The sequence below is a fragment of the Heteronotia binoei genome, chromosome 2, assembly GCF_032191835.1.
Source record: "Heteronotia binoei isolate CCM8104 ecotype False Entrance Well chromosome 2, APGP_CSIRO_Hbin_v1, whole genome shotgun sequence".
In the NCBI taxonomy this organism is placed as follows: domain Eukaryota; kingdom Metazoa; phylum Chordata; class Lepidosauria; order Squamata; family Gekkonidae; genus Heteronotia; species Heteronotia binoei.
In genome coordinates, this window is record NC_083224.1 from 169997014 (window position 1) to 170023832 (window position 26819).

Here is a 26819-nt window from a genome sequence, read left to right on the forward strand (position 1 = left end):
AGTCTCCACTGGTAACCTGTGACTTAGCAGAGCAACTGCAGCCCAGTGGTGGGCTAGCCGTAGTTGGGGGTCATCGCCACTCAGACTGCTGAACTTGCACCAGGATTAGTATGACCCTCAGAACCCCTTTTCTCTGCAGAGCAGTTCCACCTCTTCTTGCTTGGATATGAAAAGAGAACCAAGAGTTTGTGTGGCCGCATTAATGGAAGCTTAATGACTAGTGAAAGAAGATGATGTAACTACACCAGGCTGGCTGTAGAGAACATGGTTTAATTAAAGGCAAAGCTGAGTTCAGCAGCTGCAGGTCTTGCACAGACAGACAAAAAACACAAAAGAAGCTTACGACACATACCAGTTTTCTCTGCTGGGGGATCCCCCCGTCCCTTGCGGCTCCCAATACAGAAGGGTATATGTGCGTGTGTGCAGGGGGGGCGGGGCGCGGAGGAAGGAGGGAGAGAACGGGGCCCGGCCCTAAAAGGTTGAGAAAAAACATTCCAAACACCAGATTTCTCATGCAGAATGGGAGCCTCCGGGCTGGCACCGCTGGAAGAGAGTGAGATGGGAACCTGGGTTAGGTGTTGTCTCAGGTGCAAGGATCAGTGGCGGTTCAAAACATTGGAATGTCGCAGCTGCCTGAGCGCACAGCTCAAATACACAAACTGGGGGAAAGAGGGGAAGGCGGGATGGAAGGAAAGGAGTCAAAGAAGCACAGAGAATCTCAGCTCAAGGTTACAACCAGGGCAGGAGCTTCATCCTTGTGGGGTTTTTTGCTTTCTGAGGGGGAGGAACAAGTTTCAAAAATGCAATGCAGAGCAGCAACACTGCTAGCGAGGGGAGGCATAAAGAGTCCAAGTCCTATCCTAGAAAGAGTACTACATGTACAGCTTCCCTTTAAGTAAAAGTCTACTGGGGACTGTTTCCCGACTCCAGTGTCACCCCACAGGCCCTGGATGTGCTTTGCTCTGCGGCCGTTTCCTGGCTCGCAGATTCCGAACCGGTTTACGCACGCTCCTGCAAACTGCGGCAGCGTCGAGACGTTTAGATTGTTTCCGTAACTACCCTTGGGAAACAGAACAGAAAGGGGGGGGGAAGGTAAAGAAGTGCTGTCCTTTTGCCCGATGCGAGAAAAACTGCCGTATTCTTTTTCTGCTCAATAAATATCAAGTAGAGCCCTGTACTCCATTCCGCACACCCTTTGCAGGAATGAGGGGGGGACTACCGGCTTCTGTGCAAGGCATCTGCGCCTGTGTCACTGGTTGCCTCGGACTTCCATTCCAGAACGGGAACCTTGTGGCTGCAGGGGGAGGGGTCGCATGGCAGCGTGCCTACGGGGCAGAGGGACTGCAACACCTCATCCTGTCCGGACTAACTTCTCCGGCTCTCCAAACTGCTTCTGCTAAGACTCTGCGGGATGCTGCTTATGAAGAATAGAACTACTCGCAACCGGCAAGGAGAAGGGAGGGAAGAAGGGGCAACTGGGAAGGGGGAGAGGAGGGGGGGGGTAAAGACACAGAAAGCTTCTACCTACCTACGTAAAGAAGTCAGGCTGTGAATGCACAGACCAGCTTGCCATTCTTTGTGAGGCTGGTCGCTATGCTACCGTAAGATGCACAGAAATCTGAGCCATTTAAACTTAAAACCTCATAGCAGTGACTTGCTTGCCCTGAGAGGGGGGGGGCCCCGCAGCGGCCACTGCGCTTCAGTATTGGAATTCCTACCCATGCAGGGTCGTCCAGAGGCAGCCGTTGAGGGAAAAAGTGGAAGTGGTACCAGAGGGGGGTCAGGCCAGCTTTCTCCTTCATGAAACTCCTTATCTAAACCCCAGGAGATTGGCACACGCCTCCCCCCTCCCCCAGATGCCGCTGAATTTACCACCACCCGCCTCTGGCTGGACCGGTGACCGGAGGGGATTGCTACACACCGACTACAAAGCACATCTGTGTATGGAAGAATTCAGTGTGACCTCACTACTGAGATAGTCATAATCAGAAATTTTAGGTGTCGAGGAGTAAATTTCAACTACATTCTCAGTCAGCAAAGCTATCGGTAATAGATTCCTATTGTGCCCCTCCCCCCCAAGAAAACTGAGGAGAAGGATCGAGAAGTTCTCAGCGGCTTCTCCCATCTGCTCTTCATTCTCGGCTTTTTTTTTTAAGGTTTCCCACGTGGTCGAAGGGGGGGCATGCACGATGGAGAAGGTGAGAGGCGGTGACATCGGGTTACCGTGAGACAAACAGCAGTCCCTCTCTCCCTCCAGAGGGCCTGGGGGGGATGGGAGAGTTCCTGATGTTGGCTTTTCCGTTGCGCTGCAGACGTTTCCGTGCACACTCGGGTGGGTTGGTGGAGCACTTACGCCCTCCTGACGGCAAAGAACAGAAGAGAGGGCTGCCACGCGCACAGGACCGTGTGGACCAGTCCTGCAAACCCAACATGCCATGAGTTATGAAGGCCTTCGGTTGCAAAGGTCGCCAACTCCTTTGTTCTCAGTGCGGCGGGTTCATGGCGCCTTGCCCTCGTTGCTGCTTTTGCTTCTGCTGCATCAACAGCTGCTCCAGGGCCGAAGGTCCAGGATGCATCATGGAACTGGACCAGATGGACTAAAAGAAAAAACAGGCCATTATCGCCACTGCTGCAATATCCGGTCAGAGGAATATAAAAATAAAGGCAGAAGGAAGAACAAGAGAGCACTTGCTCACTCTAAAGCAGTAAGTACCCTTCCCCTATCTTTACATTCTTAGTTTTTACTGCACTGTATGGGTGGGCCCCTAGTGGCTCAGGCGCTCCAGAAGTGCCCCAGTCTTGTCCTCATTGCATTCCCCCATCCCTGCCCTTGCCGCTTTTGTAGTACTTCAACTAGCTTTTGTTTCCCAAGCAAAATACTCTTTTGTACAACCAGGTAGCAGGAACTCCTTTGCATATTAGGCCACACAACCCTGATGTAGTCTATACTCCACTAGTTTACAGGACTCTCAGTACAGGGCCTACTGTAAACTCCAGGAGGATTAGCTACATGGGGGGGATGGCCTAATATGCAAAGGAATTCCTGCTACAAAAAAGCCCTGTATACAACAAATGATGGGTTCCAGCAGAGCTTTCCCCGTTTAATGCACCCCGAATACACTGAAACAGACAAAAGACAGAGGTGCATAACAAAACAGAGAGGTTTTGCTCAAATCTCCATTTTGATTACTTTGAATCACCCACCCACCTTTAACAAAGATCTCTCTGACTGTGCTGTGGCTTGCATGGGCTGGCCTAACAATATCAGTCCCTTCAGCTGTTGCTCAGCTCAAAATATGGTCCTAAAATCAGCTGCTAAACAGGGCAGGGCTCTTCTAAAAAGAAGACTTTGCCTGCAAGCCACACTGAAGTTAGATGATGAGAGAGTATAAACTCTCTGCAGCATCACAGTAGTTTGCCTATCTGCCAATTATCAGGAAATCAGTGGCATATTTTGGACAGTTCAAAGATGATTTAGATCTGCATCTAAGCTTTGATGTTGTCTGACCAGACGGGTCTGCAACAATACTCCAAAGCCCAAGAATCCAGAGTGTTGCCCTGAGGAAGCTTAAGGTGTTGTTCACCTTAAGAAAGGGGACACAGCTAAACTAACCCCCTCCTCCCCGCCCCCAAGTGAAGCACACAATGCCATGTTCTTATACTGTAACACATCCTACCTACCTTCAGGCTTTCCATGAGCACAGCTGATGAATCCTCTATCGCTGGGCCATGGGCTGCCCAGGTACCACTGGGAGTGCTGGATGGGTGCCAGCTACTCTCTGACGAGGAAGATGTTGCCGGAAGATAGTCCAGGCCAAATCCTCCCATTGCTGAAACAGGAACGTTAACCAAGTCAGTGATTTTTAGCAAGACACTGATGTTAGACCATGACCTCGTCCGGGAACCTCCCCCACCCACCTGGCTTATCCGTCTTCCATCGATCCGCCACCCTCCGGTCTCTGTTGTCCGGCGTTCCAATGGGCCCAAAGTTGGAGAACGGAACAGAGTTGTGGTTGTGGGTCGGAGGAGAGCTTGGCAAACTGCTAGGGTTCGACGAATGAGGCGACTGGCTAGCTGGTGTCGAATGATCTAGAGCGAGCAAAAGATGAGCAGAACTAAGTGAAAACTGCTAATATGCCCAAAGACAGAGATCATCTACCAGTCTTGTTCTCCCTTTGCAACGCTTTCTATTGATTGATCCCGGTGGGCTAAATGAACCTGGAAGGCAGGGGGAAGAATGAGAGATGCAATGGGCTGTAACTGCTGGGGGGAAACACAGGATGCTTATCTCTAATGGATGCTCTTCACATGGTCACCTGTGCATTCACTCACACAGAGCAACATTCAGAGCCTTGCAGACTTAAAATCATCAACTTGGCACATGCAGCCTCTCCCATCAAGGAGAAAAACTGTACCCAATGCACATTTGCCTTGAAAGGCAAAGTTAGCACTCTCCTGCTCACTTCTCCTTTTAGAGCACCCCAGTAGCAAGTAACAGAAAAGGTTGGGGTTGTACGTCAATACAATCAATCAACTGAACAATACGGCAACTATCTTGAAAATTATCCTGTGTATAACCACCACCCAAAAAATCCCAGTTTCAAGGGGACAATGTGGCCAATTTGCTGGTGAAAAATGCCGTATCAAACCTGAATGACCAGCATTCACAGAGGACAAGACAGCCCACCGGAGAGACTTGGAGTTGTTAATTTCTCTTTTGGAAATGGATCCTACACTCTGATCATCAAGGGAACAGCACATTCCAAGGACAGTGTGCAAAAAGTACTCAAACTACTGAAAATAGACTACAGTGACGTCTCTGCACTGTGAACAGATTGAACCTCAGAAGTGGGTTGAGGAACCAGCACTGGCATGACTGAAGAGAGCAGAACATGCATTAATTGCAGACACTATAGGAGCCATATAGTGAACAGCTGTAGAGTTGTTGCTGCTGAAAGTACATATGCAACCAAAGACGGTTGTTTTTAAAATACTTCTTAAATACTTGAAAATTTTAATTTGATTAAAGCTTCTGGATTATAATTTTACCATTTTTTGTAACTGACAGTGATAACTCTATACCAGGAGTGGCCAAACTTGCTTAACTTCAGAGCCACACAGAATGAACGTCAGATGTTTGAGAGCCACAAGACATGAATGTCAGATGTAGGTAGGTAGGTAAGTAGGAAGGAAGGCAAGGCAGGCAAATAGATGGGGGAAGGGAGGAGGGAGAGGTGGAAAGAAAGCAACATTAACTTTAAATGCATTCTCTAAGCCACTGTCTGGCTTGGCAAATAGATTTAAGGAGAGAAATGCCTTCCTCAAGCTGGCTGACAGAGCCACACAATATGTGTGAAAGAGTAACATGTGGCTCCTGAGCCACAGTTTGGCTACCCCTGCTCTATACATACATTTTTTTAACCTTAGGATGCAACTGGGGGGGGGGGGGCAGGAGGGAAATCATGCATTCTCCTTAACAGCAAAAAAGCTCTGGTCCTGATCTTTCTCCTTTTGGGTTCTAACCTTTGAACGCTGAGGAGCCTAACGGATTTGGGAAGCTGTTTCAGTCCCCATGCCAGTAGAAAAAGAAGCTAGCAGCAATACCAGAACTAAAATGTAAGAGGAGCAGATACTGTATTCAGATTCTGAACATCAGAAGCACAGAGAGCCTGCTCCCAAAAAAGTAGGATATAAATTTTATTTAATAGATTTTTAGTCACCGCTCACCCAAAGGATCTTGCAGCAGCTTACAACATTAAAACATAAAAACAAATATAAAACATTAACAATAAAATATTAAAACTATTAAAATATGTGTCTAACACCATAACACTAATAAAAATAGTCCAGACGTGTGGATTACCCTTCAAAGGCCAATCTAAACAATTTGGTCTTGCATGCCCTGCAGAAACTAAAGTCTGACAGGCCAGAGATGTCATCTGAGAGTGCAATCCACAGGGTAAGGGCCACAACTGAGAAGGCCCTTCCTTTGGTGACAGCTAACTGAGCCATGCTGGGGTCAGGCACCTGGAAGAGACTCCAAGACAATGACTAAAAGGGAGCATAGGGGTTGTAATGGGAGAGGCAGGCCCATAGGTGTGAGGGTCCCAGAATGTTAAGGGCTTTAAAGATTAACATCAACACCTCGTATTCGATCTGGAGACTAACTGGTAGCCAGTGTGACTGCCAAAGAATTGGAGTAATATCAGCTGACCATGATGTTCCAGTCAACAACCTGGCAACTGGATTCTGGACTAGGGGGTGCATTTGGATACACCTGTGCCAAACATATATCTTAAAAAATATCTTACTGATATTTTTCAGGTATATTCAGCATCCCAAATATATCCGGGAAAACAAAACAAAAAAGTCCTGAAAAAATCCCAGAAATATTCAGAAATTTCTGGAAAGATTGGGAGTCAGCATTTGCAAGCTCTGGGGGACTTGTTTCTGCTTTCTTTCCCCCCACCCCCCAAAAACCTTTTGTTTCTGTATATCAGGAGTTTCTATGAGCTTCTCCTGTGCTTTTGTCAATTTCAAATTGTCAGTTTCAGGAGGCTTCCCCCCCCCCTTCCCCCCATTCCTTTCTGTTCCCCCCCTTTCCTCCATTCTGTTTCCCCATTATCTGTTGTATCATTGTTCAAACCATACAGCAGGTTCTGAATTACAGTTAGCACAAGACACTGTTTGGTATATAGGCAAAACTGAGCCACTGTGTGGCTGGTATGTAAAAATTACCTGAGCTGGCTGGAAGAGATGGAGACCATGGCGTCCCTTCAAAGAGAGAGTAGAGTGAAGTCTCCTGATGAGCCACTGATGGAGTGACATCTGGTTTTGTGCTGGCATTGAGGTTTTTTCCATACACCTCATTGAACATGCTGTTTGGGTATCTTTCCTATGAGACCAAGAGACAGAGATCACTCCAAGCCCTAGGCTTATCCCATACATTACTGAATTGACAAGTCCACACACCTGAAGTCAGTTTTGCTTGCTCATCAACCGGGATTCCTACTGCAGCCTGAATCAGAGAAGGCCCACTCTCTCTCAGTCAGCTGGCAAGCAAGCGTCCAGCACTGCAGAAATTACAGCTGCCATAGTAACAGTGTCAAAACTATCTGGGAAAAGTGCTAAAGTGTATTTCAAAGGAGGAACAGTCCCATTCTGAAGTCACTGAAGTCAAGGATGCATTTCCCAGGTAAGTGGCATTTCAGATCCCTTCTTCAGAAAATGCTTAAGATCAATTCTAGTAGTTTTCTGAAAAGTATGTTTGCCAGTGTGAAGCTGTAGAGTGGAACTTCGATAAGTAATAGAATTTATCTTGTTTTTTGAAGAAGGGATCTGAAACACCATTGACCTAGGAACTGCATCCATGACTTCAGACTGGGACCATTCCTCCTTTGAAATACACAGGAACTTGAGAAATTATAGACTATTCCTAGAAACTTACCAGTTTTTGTATAAGTTTTCTGGATAATATTTTTGTTGGACTTTTGGATGTTGCACTATATTTAGTTGCATAAGTAATATTTACACATACGTTGTTGAGGATTGTTTATTTAGTGAAACAGCATTATAGTTACATGATTTTTCTTAGTGGTTTACTTGTTTTCTGTGACAAACTAGAATTAACACTAATGTGAATTCAGCACCTGCCCAGGCCAGGCAAATAAGTGCCATCCAAGAGGGTGATTTCGAGGTGGCGGGGTGGTGGTGGTGGTGGAATGCAAGCTACTGTGGAAAAGAAACATAAGTGGACATTCTGGACTAAAACTAAGGATCACATTACAATTAGTGACTGAAGAGCCAGATGAACCTGGCAGTATTTACTGTTCAAGACAAACTGAAATTGTGAGAAAGACACCTGCATCAATAACATCACATGCAACTCCCCCCCACCCCCCACCCCCCAAAAAGAAAAGAATATAATTTCTTTGTTAGAAAAAGACATGGATTTGGCCCTTAGTTTTGGAAACGCAGACTGGGAAGTTGCAGCAGCTACTCAGTACGAGTAACTTCAGCATACACATGCCACCATTCAGAGGTGGCATTATACGCTGTGACAGGCCTACTTATCAGAAAGGGAGTATGTGATAGCAAATCTGCACCTGGGCTTTTCCTAATTCAGACTGCAGGTGAAGGCTTATCTAAATGAACATGCTCTTCTGTACAAAATAGCCCTTTCACACAAAAAACCAAAAACAAGGCTGCTTTTGAGGAGATAGAAAAGGAATCAATAAATTGATGACACTGCCCAGCATAAAGAGGCTAAGAGGTCTTTGTAATTTATTACCTGGTTAAGAGAGAAGCCCGTAAGGGACAGGAAAGAAGGTGACTGAGACATCAGATCTGATGGTTTCTCTAGCAGCGATTTCTTCAGAAAACCAGAGAAGTGAAAGTCACTGTTAGGTATTGTTACAGACTGACTACTTAGATCATCTTTTTACATAAAACCAGTAAGTCAGTAATTGTCAGAAAAGTGCTCAAATGGGGTGTAGGTGGATGAAGTGGGGGCAGAAACACAGTGGGGACCCTCCTTCTGTTATAAATTACAGGTGCCTGGAAAACATTATGCAAAGGTCTATGAATCACCATCTGTAATTTTACAGGTCACAGTAAAATCAAACAGCCACATTAGTTAGGAAAACGAAGAAGGCAATTTCACCATGGGGACGTTCAATGGAAAACACTGTATGCTTGAGCTTTAGAGAAGTTACAGAGCTTAAACTGCAGCTTTGGCAATTACCACTAACTGTCCACTTGGGCATAGAGAGCAGCACACTGGATTCTTTGCTCAGACATATAAATTCATGGTCTGAATTAACCTGGCTTCCTTAACACATAAGGAAAAAATGGGAAACAATGTCACAGGCAACAGCACACACGATGGGTTGAATCCTGTGATCTGAGGACGCAACAACTTATTTCCCCCACATTTTCTGCCCCAGTCCTTTCCTACCCTGGGACAGCTTATTCTCAAGGTCACAGGATCAGAGCAGTTTAACAGCCATAAGCTTTGGGAGGCTTTAATGGGGAGGGAGGCAAGGGATCAAAGTCACACCTCTGTTGACAGAACTGAACTGCCCCAGAGTGAGAAAGTGCTGCTGGAGGAAGGGGGGCGCAGGAAAGATCAGTGACCATTAGTGCCTTCCAGTGACAGTCAGAGGATCCAACCCTGGGCCTGGATGCTTGACTATCGCAGTGACAATCAGCTCACTAAAATATGACAAATAGATAAGGCTGTCTCTATGCTGTAATTCTGCAGAAGCAGAGAAACAGCTGGTGCTTAATTCTCGGGTTTGCAGGTCTCCTGTGGACTAATAGCTATGTGGCTCACACTGAAGAGAAGAGGGAGGAGGAAGTCGCATTTGCCAAGAAAAAAGGAGGGGTGGGTTTTTTCCGCCCTTCCCAAAGGCAACCCCATAATCCATGTGGTTATTATTACACATAGGTCTTATAACCTTAGAAGTTAGCTTTCCTGAGGCCAGAAAGGAGAATTAAGACACTCTAAAAGGGTTCCATTTTCTTTGGAGGGAGCCCAATGCAAACTGCTGCCTGCCACCTTTATAGTGTGCCTCCTGCTTGGAACTTAGGAGGGAGTTATGTCACAGAGCAGCTTGTTCCCTTAATAGTCAAGCTGACTGGAAGCGGCTTCAGATTTGGTTTCCAGAACTCACTGGGAGATTCAGACATTCAGTCTGACAACCCCTCCCTAAAACGTGAGACGGGCTTTGGTAATGAAGCACCATGATTCCTGGGCGCCCTCTCCTCACATTTCATAGGCAGAAAACACACAGGTTTAAACTAAAGACAGCTGAGGTGCTCCTGAACAGCATGCTAAAGAACAGGTGGCTGATGTGCCAAACCCAACCCAATCCTACCCAGGGTTCAAAACTATTCTGCTGGGTTCAACAGATAATAATGCACAAATCCTTCAAGCCTGGCACCTTGGCCAGAATAATTCACAAACACCTGAGGCTCCAGGCAAGATCACTATTTCCCCAGTATACACCATTCACTTCAGATGTTGAAGGAACAGGAATGTAAGCGCTTTATGTCAATCTTTATTGCTCTCTTCACTGGACTAGGCTTCATCCTTTATTTTTTGATATGGTCAGCTACCGCTTTCCTACCCTGCTGAAGCATCACTCAAGCAGCCGTTCTTGAATTAACAAACGTGCTACGTGACAGCAGGCATTCGGAAGTGTTATTCTTTCATCCAACTCAAGCATTCCTTCGAATGGATCAAGCGCTAGACCCAAACGGCTGTCAAAAAAAAAAAATCCCCTTGGCACAAGCTATTGTCTCTCCTTTTAAGTCTCAATCCTTGGTAGTCAGTTTGCAGCTGACTTATGGTGAATCCGCAGGGTTCTCAGGACAAGAGGTAGTGTGCCATTGCCTGCCTCTGCACTGCAAGCTTGGACTTCCTTGGTGGTCTTCCATCCAAGTACTAACCGGGTCAACCCTTTTTAGCTTCTGAGATCTGCTGAAATTACAAAGAACCGGCACCATCCAGGTCAGGGCACCTCAATCCCCCCCCCCCCGCCGCCGCCAATCAAAAACTTGAATTAAGCAGTTGCTCATGCTTTATTTTTATTTTTTTTTTAAGTCAGGATGTTATTATTACCCTTATTTTGATTAAGGGGGTGACAGAGCCATGGCAATAGAATAAGCATCTACTTTTTGATGCCACACCTCCATATAGCATCATCTGAGCCCATCTTTCTTCATACTATGTATCTCTTCCAACCACCAGTTTGCTATCTTTAATGGTTAAAGATAAAGGTAGTACCCTGTGCAAGCACCAGACATTTCTGACTCTGGGGGGACATCGCTGAGGAGGTTTGCCATTGCCTTCCCCATTCATTTACACTTTCCCCCCAGCAAGCTGGGTACTCATTTTACTAAGGACGGAAAGCTGAGACAACCTTGAGCTGGCTACCTGAACCCAGCTTCCGCCAGAATCAAACTAAGGTCGTGAGCAGAGCTTGGACTACAGTACTGCAGCTTACCACTCTGTGCCACGGGGCAGATGTATCTTTAATGGTTAGGTTCTTTCTAATCTCCCATCATCAACCCTCTAAGCAACCACAATGTATGGTAGGGTTATTGTCCCTACTTTAAGGGGCTGGATGGGGCTGAAACTAAGGCTGAAGGACTGTGACTAGCCTGAAGTCAGCCACTGATTTAAATATCACAGTCTCTATAAGCAGACTGTTAGAGAACATTCCCCCATTGATAGCGCTCTATGCACTAGGCAGAATGTCAAAACACCTCTTGTACTCTGTGTGTTGGTGTGAGCTGCCCCACATGTCCCTGCTGACTGGTGCAGTAAACTAGTAGGCACTTGGAGAAATGAGACTTTGAAACATTGCAGGGAAATGTTTTTGGCCATACTGCCACAGGAAGTTGGTCCAGAATTCAAAGCTCAGCAGGTATTAGAATGCCTTGGACACCCAGAATCCACTGGATGAGACAGGTTCTTGGTCAAGGTTCCCAACCCAACAGTAAATATTTCATCCTAGAGAAACAAGCAATAAATCAAGGATTCAGGGGGAAAAACTCATTCAGTTCCTGTCTCTCAGCAGAAACCTACAGCCTTCCCTGGATTCCATAACATACATGAGCCCACTCTACTATTTTATGTTGATGATTTGAGAAGTAGCGTGGAATTTTGATAACTGTCTTCCAGATTAGCACCAAACACACCCTGTTTGATTCTTGACAAAAAAGTGAAAACCTTAACTGGGGATGTTTCCCAAGGGAACATCCCGTATAGTTTTCCTATTTCACACATGCATAAGTACTATGCAATGTGCAGCTTGTACTTCACAAAAATGTGATGTAGATGTTTTGCCTGCAGAAGCTCCTGGTGTAAATGAGAAGGTTTGATCGCACCAAAAGAGACCTCTGAATACCAGGTGCTGGCAGCAAACAGGGCAAAGGTGCTTACTTCATGCACAGGAGATGAGCTTTTCCAGAGGCATCTGCCAGGTTGCTGCAACAGAATGCTGCACTAGACAGACCTTTGATCTGATCCAGCAAGGCAGGGCTCATGTGTTTTAACTGTGGAAAGATGTTAATTTGACACAGACGCACTTGGCACCTTCAGTGGACTGAGTGAGTTGTTTTTGTGCAGACGTCAAGGTAAATGACAGCGCCTGCATAGAAGGATCGGCATGGCTTACAAACCATACAACCTGCTCAAGAATGTCTCCCATTACCATGATGGACTGAACCTCCACAACACTGAAAACAAATCAGTGTTCCCTCTTGCAGGCTATGAACTCCTGTTCTTTAGCTACTGTTCATTCATGTTCTGGTGCACTCTGAAAGGATTCTGGGTAGCTTCGGTGCAAGACAGAGAGGAATCCTGAAATTCTCACAGCAAGCCAAGGGATCAGACGTTTGGATCAGCCAGGGTTGCCGCATCCTTAACCTTTCAGTGTGTGCCTGCTTACATGCTCTGGATCAAGGACATGTTCAGCTGAAAGCTTCTCCTGCCATAGTGCTTCAATAGGCCACCTGCCCCACTCCTCTCTGTCTCACGCACTCACACACACACACACAATGGAGTGAACCTGAACCCTGTCCAGAGTTTAACAAACCAGGCACTGAGTTAGAAAGCAGCAACTCTAGGATCAAGATTATGTGTATATTTACAACCACTTCCTCCCAGCAGTTCTGCGTGTGGAGGTCTACCACTGATTCAAATTCCCCCACTCTTTGGATATGGATTCCATGTCAACTACAGACCTCACAAGGGGGGGGGAATTAAAAAATACACTGAAAGTATGCCAAAATTAGAGCAAGAAGCAGCAGAATTAAGTCAAATACATACAAAGAGGCTTCGTCCAGGAAGAGATGCGAGAGGCCCCAGCAGAGCTGGGTAAAGATCAGGAGGATTAGAGAAAATCAGCTCTTCCTCCTCCTCCAAGGCAGCCAGACTCTTTAACAGGTCCGGAGGAAGCAGAGGGGAGCTCTTGGGGTCCTAGTGACAGAAAGGAGCACAGTGAGACACAGCAAGGGACGGAGAGAAAGCAAGAAAAGCAGCAGGTAGGCGGCACGGGGGGGGGGGGGGGTGTTACAGGAACAGAACGAAGGCCCATACGAAGCACACAGAATGCAAAGCAGGCTACTAGACAAAAGATGGGGAGGCAGGGACAAGCTTAAGCCAGCATGCAAAAGCAGCTCTTAAAAGGTAAAGAACAGGGCAACAAGAAACTGAAGAGGAGATAGAGAAAGTTGAAGCAAACTGTCTTGTTCTTTTGTGTTATAGAAATCACACCGCTTTGAATTTATGGCCAGCCCTCCCGCCCCCTCCAAAAAATCACCCCAAATTACTAGGTCCTACTTATGAAGAACATAGTTTCTACTACTTTAAAGATGACTGTCCACTAACCAACACATTTTGTCAGTTCTCCAGTATTTTGGTCACCTTTCAATTTGCAAACACCACTGCGGTGTGTTACGTGACTCAACCCTGAAATAATTTTATCAGCATTCCTTCTTACTCTGTTGATAACAGCTGGATGAATTATCATCAAATATCTTCAACCATATGAGAGCCAGCTCTGCCCCCCACCCCCAAAACCCCCCCTATAATTTATGAAGAATGCAAACAGGATAAAGGATCTAATCTCCCAGTGCTTCATTCCTCTTGGCTTTCCCATACCCCTGCCACTTTTTCCATGGCATCTTTGCTGGGCAGCAGGGATCCCCATCCCAGGTTTGGCTAATTTTAGGTATTAGGCAAAGGTCTGCAATTAAGATTAGGGAGACCAACCTAAAAATACAAGAGCTAGGGATGCTAGAATCTGGACAACTGCTGATGGATCTCAAGACTCTTCCCCTTCTTAGAATGCTTCTAATGAACCCCTCACTGGTGAATCTCATAAAAGTGGACTTCCTGGCCACTATGAACATACTATCACACAACACCATTATAAAGGAAAGCAGAGGTTAGATCCAACAGCATTAACTCAGCTGAAAGCACAACTGGCTAAAGCCAGCCAGCTGTTTGTATCTTCTGCGCACCGATGGAATTTCAGCACTCCTTATCAAGGCTATTTTTAATGGTCAGTCTCTGGCTGTCGCCAGCACAATCAGAAGTGTGAATGATGGGCTTGAGTGGAAAAGCAGCTGCAAAGGGGTTGGGAGGACCAACCCTGCTGCAGATAAAGTGTGCTTTCATACCATGGTCACTATCCACCTGCACGCAATCACTTGATCAAAGGCAACAGGGGATTAGCATTCCAGCAGCTGTCTGCTCTGGGATCCTGATGGGTTAAGCCAAGCCTTAGAAATGGAGAGATCTGGGCATCCCCGAAGGCTGTGGCGAGCACCCATAAGGAAGTGCAGTCACTTACCAAAGGAAGTGTCAACCCCCTATGCCCAACTAGTCTCAGGAAATGCCTTGATAGGATGGTTAGTCTCCTGCACCATCAGCCCATCCCAAATGCTGGCAGTTTCTGCAGCCCTGCCTCCTTTTCACAAGGTTTTGGCATTCTCAGCAGTACCTCCCTCATACCTTAAGTCAAGCATCAGGCCCGCATGGCCTTGCTCTGACTTTTTATGTCAGTGCTCCAACTGTGGTTAAGAGCAAGTGCTACCACAAAAGAGCTGACTTCAATTTGCTTTGCTTTAAGCAACTAAACCTTCATCAGTGAAGGCTTACTGCAATAAAGTCTGATACACCCTACATTATATCTTTCTCTGTTTTGGTAAAAAAGGTAAAGGTAGTCCCCTGTGCAAGCACCAGTCATTTCCGACTCTGGGGTGATGTTGCGTCATGATGTTTTCACAGCAGACTTTTTAACAGGGTGGTTTGCCATTGCCTTCCCCAGTCATCTACACTTTCCCCCCAGCAAGCTGGATACTCATTTTTCTGACCTTGGAAGAATAGAAGGCTGAGTCAACCTTGAGCTGGCTACCTGAACCCAGCTTCCACTGAGATCGGACTCAGACCATGAGCAAAGCTTGGACTGCAGTATTGCAGCTTTACCACTCTGTGTTACGAGGCTCCATCTCTATTTTGGTAGGAATCCACACATCAGAACTTAAACTTAACAACTTTCCACAGGTCAAAAGCTCCACTCCTCTTACTCGGTGACTCACTAGGAGGCAGCAATTACTTCAGCATCATTTTTTTTTGCTTCTCACTAGGCTGTTCCTTCCTCACACAGTGACCCCAGCCGATCAGGGATCACATTGCAATGTCAACGTCAAGCCAGCCAACCAGATTCGGTATTATGACAAGATCATTGAGGGAAAGTAAATGAGGGGAAGGCAAAGTCCCCTGTGATGCACTTGCTCTTGGATGGGCAGCAGGAAGGGGAGAAGGGGAATATGATCTGTGCTTGAAAATGGATACACGTCAAGGACTAAAAACTTGCCTGCCACTACACAGAGAATGCAGGCACTTCTCTATCTGCACAGGCACTTCCTATGTCCTATCACCAGCCAACTGGGCAAATGCTTCAACACTGTTTGCCACACACACCCCCTCCCACCTGCCCAAAGTGGTAGCGTGGTTTTGTAGCACGCATACTTAGTATGTTGCTCTTTGCTTCTAGCAACAGTCAGTGCTTGGAACCAACGGGATAAAAATAAAGTTGCATCTAATTATGCCTGAAACAGAAACACAGGAGGGAAACAGGGACACCTCATCTGCCCTCCCTAATTGGCATCCCTCTGAGAGTCACCACAAACAACCCCCATTAATTTTGTTTGATGTACAAAGGGAATTGTCCTCATCCTTCTGCCTGCAGCTCATCACCAGTTCAGCGGCCCGCTTACCTCAAAACCCATCCTAGGCACTGCGTCCTGCTCCGGACGGAAGACTCCTTGCTGCCGTTTGCCCCTGCGGTCCATGTTAGCTTGCTGCTGTGCCATCACAACACGGTTGTCGGCCATGTAAGAGTCCCAGTAAAATTCTGGCACCTTGACCTCCGAAGGGTTCTGATTATATGGCTCCATGGGGAAAGGCTTCATCTTCTTCTCCAGAGGCTGCTGCTGTTGCATGAGGGGGGGCTGCAAGGACTGTTCAAACAGTTTTAGGGGGTCCTGGCTCTGAAGATAGTAGGGCTGCTTCACAGGCATCATCTTCCCCAGCGGGCCTTGGACCTGAGGTGGGTTCCAGAGCTGCTTGGATGCGTCTGCCTGGGAATACTAAAGACAGACAGTCCTGCATTCAGCACAACAGTTGGCTCTTTTCGAGCTGGGCAGCCATTGAATGAAGTGACCGACCTGGCCACCAACAGGTCAGATGACACCCCTCTTTCTACCAAAAATATTCCACAGTGGGTTTGCTGGAATTTACCAGGCAAGTACCCTGGATAAATAGATTTCCTTGGCATCAGGGAAGAGGGCAGAAAGGTTCTTTTGTTCTCGTCACCCCTGAAGTACACGCCACGCTCTCTGTGCACCACAACATAAAAATACGCACAGTCCAAACTACCATGACTCAACACCACAGCACAGGCAGAACTGGCTGGACATTCAATTTTGAGAGCGGAGTCCTTAGACCTCGAGATGAGAAAGAAAAGCTGGGAAATGTATCCCAGGCAGAGCCCACAGAGGGATGGGACTAGCCTTTCAAGATCAGGGCTTATCCATTTTTAATGCAGAAAAAACTCAAGCGGGTGCAGTTCTGTCGCGTCAGTGGTGCAGGGGTCTGACAAGCTGCATTCACTCCAAACCGCACACTAATGCAACTGGGAAAGATGCAGGAAGCTCTGAGGTTAAAAGGGCTGCCTATCTCAGCTTTAGGGGAAACTATTGAAGTTAACCTGCTGCATGCTAACTCAGGCGCTGCTCGAACATTGTATAAGCCCCCATGAAATAGGTTTTTGCAGTAATACTTTCCACTCCCCCCCGTGACAAAATACTTAAACCCCACTTTTCACCTCAATAGGGATCCAAAGCAGCTTCCAACATCATTTCCCTTTCCTCCACCTCATTCTACCCATTGAGGGAGGTTAGGCTAAGAAACAGTGACTGGCTCAAGTCCTCCCAGCAAGCTGCCTTGGCAGTGTGGGGATCCAATCTGGGGTTTCCCAGATGCTAGTTCAATATTCTATCCACCACACTGGCATCACCCTTGTTCTTGGTCATCTCTTAAACTCCTGGCAACTACTTCCCTTCCCTGTACATTTCCATGCAAAAGTCGGCAATATACGGCAGTCACAAATACTTTGGATTTGAGCAGAGAGCTTCTGCTTCCCTGACCCAAATTGAATTCATGTCTCACAGGAATGTAGTCTAGAAGGCCTTTGGATTTAGCAATTCTTTCATTAGCAGTTTAAAGAAACACAGCAGTTTCCACACAGAACACCTCACCTGCTGGAATCCAGAGTGGTGCGGAGGGCTCTTCCCTAAGGCCTGCACAGCTTTTGTAGGAGACTGTTGCTGCTGCTGCTGCTGCTGCTGGGCCAGAGCCTGGACCTGTAATTGGCTGGCAGACTGCACTGTTGCCTGAGCTGGTAAGGAGGAGAGGGACTGCTGGGATGGGGAGGGCGTCTGCTGAGGTCCCTGGTTCATCGGACCTGGTCCGGAGGGCCGCTGCTGGCTGTAAGGAATGTGGGATTGCTTCCCAGCTTGCACCTGGTTTCCTGCGGGTGAGTGAGCTGCAGGCTGAAGAAAGGTTCCTGGGACAGAAACGCCGCCTGGGAAAGTGTACCCCGAGCTCATGGAGAAAGCCACAGGAGGGGGGATAACGTATGCTGGAGGTGGGAAGCCTTCGAAGACAAAACACACACAAAAACAAACGACCGCTTTTAAAAAGAGGAACCTCCTTTCTGTGAAAAAAATCCCAGTTGCACTTTTAAAATTAATACAGCGGTACTTTAATCATTAATTATCTACAGCAAGTTAAACAGTGGATGTTACAAACTGTTTTTGGGGGGCAGGAGGGTACACAAAGAAGGAAGTGTCCTTTGCTCCTTCCACTTAAAGCCCCTCTGTAAAAAGTGATTTCACAGCTAACAGGATCCCTCAGTAGAATCTCCCCGCTTCAGTTACTCATTCCTTCCATGTAGTGAGAGTTGTGGGTGAGAATTTGCAGTCCACCTCTGATCGTTCCCTGGGGACAATTTCAAGAAGAAACATGCCAACAACCTGATCTTCAAAGAGACTGTTTTGTTTGCAGGAATGTTAAATATAAAACAACTTCAACGTGAGGAAAGTACCTGTGTCACCATTCATACACTATAAAAACTGATTAAACGTCTATGATAAAGAGATTCAGGAAGCAACATATAAAGTTCACCCACTTGGTAAAGCTGGTGTGTCAGGGAGCAAGAATATTGTCCTCTCTTCCTATCTAGTGTGTCAAAGGCACTGGAGAACCAAAACAAATGGAAAAGAACAGATGCTTTTGTTTTTTACCTGGACGGCTGGGAAGCGGGGGGAAAGCTCCTGGGTGATGGATGGGGATGAACTGGGAGTTGCTGGCCTGGTTTGGAGACTGAGTTACTGGTGTTTTCCTGGCTTCAGACACAGGAGTCTTCCTCAACTCTGTCTGTGATTTCACCTGGGAAGACAAGCAATTCACTCATTCATTTCTTCGTTTTACTTACTTCTTCTCATTTTCTCCTTAAACTTGAACTGGTTCTGGCAGTGGTTTTAGTTGATTTCCCCATTGATTTGAAAGACATGAAATTAAGTTCAGCTTAAAAAAAAAAAGTTAAATTGAGCACTTCCAAAGTGCTGATCCACTCTGAGTTTCTCTCCGTTATAGATATGTGCATGCCATGCAAAGACCTATTCAAGATTCTGTTGTGTTGCTCGCTTCTCTCCACTGCAAACTAGCATAGCTCCATTAGACTAAAACTGCACTCTCTTCCATAATGTGTACAATATTTATTTCTGCATATCAAGAAGTTCTGAGCAATGTTTCATAACTGTTTCAATACTAGATGACATATAAGTGAACTTAAACATTTAAACATACGGCTGCCCATGAAGGTGGTCTGGAAACTGCAGGTGGTGTCAGCTAGCCAATGGGACCAAGTTGTTCCTATTCTGAGGTCCTTCCACAGGCTGCCAGTCAGTTTTCAGGCCCAGTCCAAGATGCTGCTGCTGGCCTTTTAGAGCCTTTCATGACCTGGGGTGCACATACCTGTAGGACAGTCTCTCCCTGCATGTCCCCATGTGGCAGGTCTGATCTCCCCAACAAAGTCTGTTCTCGGCATCTCTCCACCTCTGTCTGCAATGGCCCAGGATCAGGCATTATGCCACTGAAAGCACCTCCCAGAAGAGGTCGGGGGGCTGGCTTTCCAGCAAGGCTGCATTAACAGACGTGTTCCACAGAGCTTCTGGGGCAGGCTGAGCCTGGACAAAGAGGGACTGCCCTGCTGGATGGGGCGTGAATTGTTTTTAAATGTAGTGTTTTTATGATTTTTTTTTTTTTGGGGGGGGTTACATTGGCTCCTGGGATGCCTGGGGAAAAGGTGGATACACAAATATTTTAAATTAAACAAGTATGCCCAGCAGACCCAGACAGGTGTGTCCACCACGTGGGCATGAGCCTGCTTCCTCTCCACCACTTCCAGCACAGCCTCTACAGACATGGGATCACACAAACGAGGCCTTAATGAAATTGCTGCCTGACCTGCGTCGTACTGCCGTTCTCCTTACCATAGATTACAGCCTCAAAGTGGCTTCAACCAAGACTGATTTCTCACACTGAGGTGAAAGAATCTTTAATATGACATTTTTATAAGTCCCTTAGCCAACAAATGGCAGAATCGAGTGACTGAACAGGAGGATTTGGAGATTAGGAGGGGGAAACATCCAAGCTTCTTAACTAGGGATTACCAAAAACAGTACATGAGGAAATGAGTTAAAACGAGTGCTAAATTCCTATCAGTCTACACTTCCTACCTTGCTATGAATATTCCATCCTTTGAAAATATAGGCGTTCTGTGTTTTTAGGTGAAAATGCCTCTAGATTGCAGTTCTTTTGTCACATGGTTCAAGTGGTAGCCTACAGCACAATCCCCTTCCAGTTATACTGCACCCAGAAAGAGTCAAGGAGCGGATTTTATCCCCTGGTAGAGGGCCTGGCATTGGCCTCACTGCAGCAGAGCAATGACTATATTCTGAAAAGCTATATCCTGAGGGCTGGTGAGAAAGAAACCAATAATGGACCTTGCAGAAGAGACTAGGGGGTCAAAGGGTAGTAAAGTAAAAACTCATGCTGGGATATTTTCACATCTTCACTGCAATGAAAAAGGTGTCTCTTGAATTAGGGCTCATGAGAATAGCCAACTCTGAACAAACTGGCTGCTGTGAAAGGGGGTGTGCGAGCCGTCACTCTGGGGAAACCTTCAGGTGGGATCTGCCAGTTATGCAGCAGCAAAGACAGACAATATTTTCTTAATTCAGAAATCCATCGTGACTTTCTTCCTGCCAGATCCATTTACTGACCGTGAAAGTACAGTACGTTTCACTGCCTGAGTTCTTTCTTATTCTCCTGAAGTGAGCAGAAAAACAGCTACTTAAAAGCCTATTTAATTCTTATAACATCTACTTCAATCTTCCCTTGGGGGAAAAAAACCCCAGTCTGAATAAAAATGTGAGCTTATATTAAAGAGACTACCGCAGTCTCTTTTTTTTGCCCTCTCTACTAGCTTGAGAGAGCGGCATCAGTCTAAGCTGTGGTAAAAGTTTTGAGCCTGGCTCAATTTCATTGTCAACAAATTAATTAAAAAGGACAAAATTCAACAGAAATTGTGAATATTAAGGCGGGTTATTTTGGAAAAGAGGACTGATGGGACTAGCCCTTAAGCTGCTTTCATCCCTTAACAAAGCACCAAGAGAACTTTTAAAGATTCCAGCTGCCAAAAGATTATCTGGGGTGGTGGGAAGGTTAGGAGAAAGCTTCTAAAGAATGAGACTGCCAACACAGTACCACCAAATGATGGTGGCTCTTCAAGGGGGAAAAACAGTGACTGGGGGTGAGCTCATAAATTATCTATTTAAATGAAGGACCACATATACAGAACCCTCTACGTATCTGCAATGGCTTCTGGTTCCAACACCTATTCAAGTCATCAGTTGCTGAAGAGACTTCTTCTAGCCCCTAGTGTTGTGCATTCACCTGGTTTCATTCCTATTTCCCCTTCCAGATGAAGCAGCACCAGTCAATACCAGAGAAGTGAAGGAAAGCCCAATTTATCTCTATGTTCCTTCTGGCAAGAAATATGAGGAGCTGCTGTAAGTGGGCAATGATTCTCTTCTTGCCTGACGTGCTGGCCAAGGTAAGGGCTGTACAAAGACTCAGGGTGTGTCACAGCTGTCTGAACTGGTGGGTCACTGCAGGCTCAGGGAGGTTCTAGCACAGGGGTGTCAAATTCATTTGTTATGAGGGCCAGATCTGACATAAATGAGACCTTGTTGGGCAAGGCCATGTGTGTCATAAAATGTAATACCAAGTAGCAGAGATATAAACTTTATAAAGAACACAGACAAAGATTTTTTTTAAAGCTTTAAATAAAACATGCTTAAAACATTAACACTCATTAGTTGTAAAGGTGTGTTCTATCTCTCCCGTGCAATCCAGGGAACTGGGCAAAGGAAGCGCTGGTTCTTCCCTTCCTTTCCCAGGGGACCAGGAGAGGGAGGAGCCTCAGCCAATAGCAAGAAGAGAGGCCTGGCTCAGTAGCTCTGCTGTACAATTGAGAGAGCCTGGCAAAGCAAGCCATCCCTTCCCCCTCTTCCCCAAGGGAGGAGCCTCAGCCAATGGAGAAAACAGAGGCTTTGCTCTGTAGCTCCTATGTGATTGAGCAAGCTTAGCAAAGCAAGCTGTGATACAGAAGAAAGCAAGAGAGAGGGAGAAGGAATCAGACGACAGCTAGTTGCTTGGGGGCCTGATAGGAGCCCTTCAGGGGCCTGATTTGGCATGTTTGATACCCCTGCTCTAGCACATCCGTTAATGAGCATCTGCTATGCAAGCTTAGCCCAGCATCTCTAACCTCAAACTAAGATCAACTAGACTAACTAGGCCAAAGCTTTATAAAGTTCCACGGTCTCTGCATACTGGAGCCAACTCAAGTGATTGCATCAAGAAATTCCTAGGAAGCATCCCTTCAAGCCAAAGCACAAAGCCCTACCTGCACCGCCACATTCTGCTTCCCTGCTTCCTGCATCTTTTCCAGGCCGCACTTCTTGGTCTCATTCTTCCTCTTGTTGTTGTTGTCCTTCTTCCCATCGTTTTTATTGGCTGTTATTCCTTTGCTGTAATCCCTTCTTTCCCTACTCACTTCCTTTGTTAGATAGCCTCGGCCTGGCTCTCGGTTTACCTCTCGTGGTTTAATGTTCTCTTTGAATGTCACCATTGGCTTATCTCCTGTGTCGCAGCTGCTGCTTAGGTTTCGACCTGTCGACAGCACTGACTTAAGTCCTGGACTCCCATCTGCAAACTGTGGCTCTGTAAGGGAGGCTTCCTGCAGAACGAGACTCTGTTTGGCTTCGCTAGGCTCGTCAAGTAGTAACTCTGGGATCTCGGTCAAGAACAGGAGCTTCCCGATCTCATTTTCACACTGGATCAGCCTTTAATGACAGAAACAAAAAGGTGTCGACCTTATATTGATTGTCATATTTGGTGGCCACGAGCCACGCACAAAACAGAAAGCAAAGCAAGCATAATAACCTTCTGAGATCAGAACCAGCAAAACACAGGGAGCAAGATGAAGGTAACTTCTGAAGCCAGCTGCAAAAAGTATCCTAGTTCCTTAGAGCAGTAAGCAAACAGCCTTGCATGTTTCCCAGTTCATATCAGATGAAGGCAAGGACAAGCAGTTTAGGACACATCTTATGTTAAAGGTTCATTTTGCGAATTGAGGCAACAGCCTAATTATGTTTAATGTCACACTGAATGCCAACTAACCAGCAGTTAACGAGTGTGAGGTTGTTTCTGAAAGCATACAGGAAATGGCCAAGGAAACTTGGGAGAAGCCTTTAATGAAAATAAAAGCTGGAAACTGAAAACATCTCATTATAAAGTTGGTAATGAGGATGTAACTTTACATGATAAAAGGAAAGTCTACAAAGATCTCTCTTAGCATGAATGTATTGGAAGCGTTTAAAGGAGATCTTGATTATTCATGCAGGGTTTTTTTTGTAAAAAAGAATCCTCTAACTATCCAAGGAACTCTCAGTCCACTTTTCACTTCTAACCTAGCAATACTATAAGGGAGGCTAGGCTGAAACTGCGCATGACTGGTCCAAAGTCACCCAATAAGTTTCAAGGCAAAATGGAAATTAGAACCTGAGCCTCTCTCATCACAGTACAACACTACCCACTACACCCCACTAGTTCTCTTACCAGGAAGAGAAACTATTTGGGTTCTTCTTGGAAATGTCCAGTGTCACCGAAACAGCTATCCGAAATATGAAGTAGCTACAAGACTGCCTTTTCCTCCAACTATGGCTTTACTTTTGTTTGCACAGCAACCCACAAGAACAGAACCCAGTTAAGTCATTGTACTGAATGCAGCGTTTGTAACTACATTACAGATGTGGTTTCCGGTTCTCTTGGTTCCCAAGTTTTTCCCCAATAACCGAATGTTAAAGATAATGGCTACTGTGATAAAGTATCTAGAACAACCATTGTAGCTCAGCAATAAGGTACGCTTTGCGCATGTGAAGTCCCAGGTTCAATTCCCAGAATTTCCAATTAAAAGATTTCAGGTTTCAGAGCTGAGAACCTGTGACTTTGGAGACTTACTGTGAGTCAGACAATACTATTCTAGACCAATACTACCCTGGACTAATAAAACAGTGCATAAGACAGCTTGATAATGGCCTTCTCTGACAGATATCCAACTAATACGCACGCTGCAGCCCCATAAACTCAAGGCGCATTTCCATAGATGCATGCTAAACAGGCTGCTTGCTTCCTAAAATGGGTATACATTCTGCACTTCCCCTTCACTAAGTGACTACTGTGACAAACACACTCTCACACATTGCCTTTCGCAGTGTCAACTATAATGTCCTGCAGCACATTTCCAACACCTGTTGTTATCAACAAGCACATCACCATCAAGCAGCAGACGCATCACGCACAGGAGGGTGAGGGATGATGCCAGCAGCTGTGCCGATACCTTGGCTGGTTGTCAGCAATCCATTTGCCAGTGAAGATCAGGCGCTGCTGCCGTAGACGCCGATGCTGCCCTTCTTTGTCGCCGGTAATCCCCTGATGGCCTTTGGAGAAATCTAAGTTCCTAGTTATGTTAACATAAACATAGAAAGAAAAGTCGGGCTATAAACCAGACACAAAGAGACACATGAGAGAACGACGACACAGTGAAGTTCATGTCGCTGCATGACTCATTTTTAGTATGAAATTGTAAACAATGGCTCTCCAAAGTTCTACACCCGGGGTACACCATGAGGCTCCCTCATTTCCCAACCCTTCTATGGCAGGGGTGGCTGAGGCTGATGGGTGTTGTAGGCAAAAACCATCTGGAGAGCTACTGCTGGCCACCCCTGTTCTATGGTATCTCTCCTATCAAACCAGAAGGACTGTGCATGTTTTCCAATATGGGAGCTTGTTGACTCTATAGGTTAGCATCTGCATCTCCCTGTTCACTTGGTAGTTTCTCTACATGAGTGGAGCAAGGAAGTACATGAGGCCAAGACCTGCTCCTGATGTACCTTGGATAGAATAATAAAGTCTAGATAGTCTCTAAGACTCAAAATTCCTGTAGCGCTAGAATCTAGACTGATCCATAACCAGGATTATACAAACTACCCAGAAAAAAAGATTTGGTAACTTCTCTCAGTGAAAACAAACGAAAAAACACCTTAGTGTAGCAAATTCCTTGATGCTTAGCTACAGATGCTTCATTCACTCTGCCAACCTGATACAGCCACTATTTTTCTCCATTACTGCCAATTTTTGGATGTCTAAAACTAGTATTATGTCATCCATTTTGTATTGCCTAGGCCAGCCCCTAGTTTTACAACATGGCCAAAGTGGACTGCCAGCAATGCTGTTATCACTGGCCCTTTCCAAACATAACCCTCTTGCCTGAAAACCTCCAGCTGTCAGTTACTGCTTTATGCCAACCATGGAACCATCATCACCTCCTTTACACCCCTTTCTCATGCCATGTTTTCTCTGTCTCACCCCTGATAACTCACTCTTGAGTAATTTATCATGTTAACATGAAAGCATAAAAACAAATGGTATAGGATCTTGGAATTTTTTCAAAAGATGTGTAACGTAAGATGTGTCACACACATTTAAATGCAGAGATCCTGCTAAGCTATCACAAAAAGACATACAATAATCAGACATCAAAATGGAAAGATTCCAACCAATGGATTCCAACCAATAAGGTTTGAAGCAGTGGACGTCCTTATTTCCATCTGCTTGGCCTCCCTTGCCTGTCATGATGCTATCTTATTTTAATCTTAATCTGTTATTCCACCTCTGAGCCTACTGCTGTACGGATATATAGAATGCGCCCAATGGAAACCACCGTCTGTGACATATATGCTCTTTGTTTTATTGTATTGTATGGTTTTAGCGTGTAGTTTTTCATTGTTTTAACTTCTGTTGTTATCCGCCCTGAGCCCCTTTCCTTTCCAAAAGGAGAATCCAGAAGTGGTTCATGTATAGATCTGAAAACACTCAGGCTTGGTCTCAAACAGAGGCTGGAAATACTAGCTCACTAATGAATGCAAATTTCCCCAAATACACTTACTAATGCAGTATGAGGTCTGAATAGGTCCCAAAGTACCGGTAGATTGCAGGAAAATGTAATAAACATTGGACTTTTTGTTTAACCAGCTACAAAAGAAAAAAACCCCATACACTTTATTAAATATTTTCCTCTGCCAATACAGAAATAAAATACTACAATTTGGGATTGCAGTGCATATTCTGATATAGCTGGGGATGGGGAATCATTTTTACCACCACCTGAACTGGGTGGGAAAGTGAAATAAAATATACATATAAGGTGAAACTGACATTTTCTATGTGTGTGTGTTTACATCATGGCTCAGGAAAAGTTTGCACCACATTTACATCACGGCTCAGGAAAAGTTTGCACCACTTTTACATCACGGCTCAGGAAAAGTTTGCACCACAACAAATTTGCTAGTGTTTAAGGTACCCCAAGGCTATCAACATTTTGGCATCAATAGACTAGCATTGTTCCTCCCCCCTCCAACACCTAAAACTCAAGACATTATAGCTTTCCTCCTAGACTGATCTCTCTCTCTCTTTTTGCTATCAAGTCACAGCCTTCTTATAGAGACCCCATGGGGTTTTCAAAGCAAGAGGTGGTTTGCCACTGCCTGCCTCCATGTTATGACCCTGTCATTACTCGGAGGTCTCCCAATGAAATACTAGCTGGGGGCTGACTCTGCTTAGCTTCCAAGATCTGATGAGAATGGGCTATCCTGGGTGATGCAGGTCAGGGGTACTCTCACATCTACAGCTATATACATTATTCCTGACAGATGCTTTGTCAAACCAAATGCTCTATCAGGTTGGAATTTTATTTTGGTAAGAAGAAGGAACATGCTCCCTAAAAAGAACTTCTCCATTAGATATACTTTCCACCTTTTCAGAGTTGAATCCTAAGAGCTGACTGTGGTGAAGAGGAGAGTGGAGAAATAAACATGGACACCACAAAACTGGTAATGACAGCTTATTCAAAATGGCTTAACAAGTACCAAAGTAGACCACTGGCCACCATGTATAAATCACTATCTCCAAAAGCCACTCACCTGAAGGAAGGTCTCAGAGCTAGGAATCCCTGCAGCTCAAACTCCTCAGGAAGTGGAGTTGCTAGTGAACA

At 45.7% G+C, this 26819-nt stretch overlaps 1 protein-coding gene across 2 annotated transcripts in view; it reads right to left on the reverse strand.

Annotated features, from left to right (window-relative positions):
• Window positions 1-250: 250 nt before the first annotated feature.
• Window positions 251-26819, reverse strand: part of SMG7 (SMG7 nonsense mediated mRNA decay factor) — a 77274-nt gene continuing 50705 nt past the window's right edge. Inside the window, exons 12-23 of one of the 2 annotated variants that reach the window (XM_060232412.1) lie at window positions 26749-26809; window positions 24108-24227; window positions 22113-22551; window positions 18385-18529; window positions 17338-17735; window positions 15796-16167; window positions 12839-12988; window positions 8291-8371; window positions 6739-6895; window positions 3919-4089; window positions 3682-3830; window positions 251-2597 (exon numbers count right to left, since the gene is read on the reverse strand). In XM_060232412.1, coding sequence (XP_060088395.1) covers window positions 2484-2597; window positions 3682-3830; window positions 3919-4089; window positions 6739-6895; window positions 8291-8371; window positions 12839-12988; window positions 15796-16167; window positions 17338-17735; window positions 18385-18529; window positions 22113-22551; window positions 24108-24227; window positions 26749-26809 — 2357 coding nt within the window. In that variant the 3' untranslated portion in view covers window positions 251-2483. The remainder of the gene's footprint in view (window positions 2598-3681; window positions 3831-3918; window positions 4090-6738; window positions 6896-8290; window positions 8372-12838; window positions 12989-15795; window positions 16168-17337; window positions 17736-18384; window positions 18530-22112; window positions 22552-24107; window positions 24228-26748; window positions 26810-26819) is intronic. The other variant, XM_060232413.1, reaches the window with a different exon arrangement.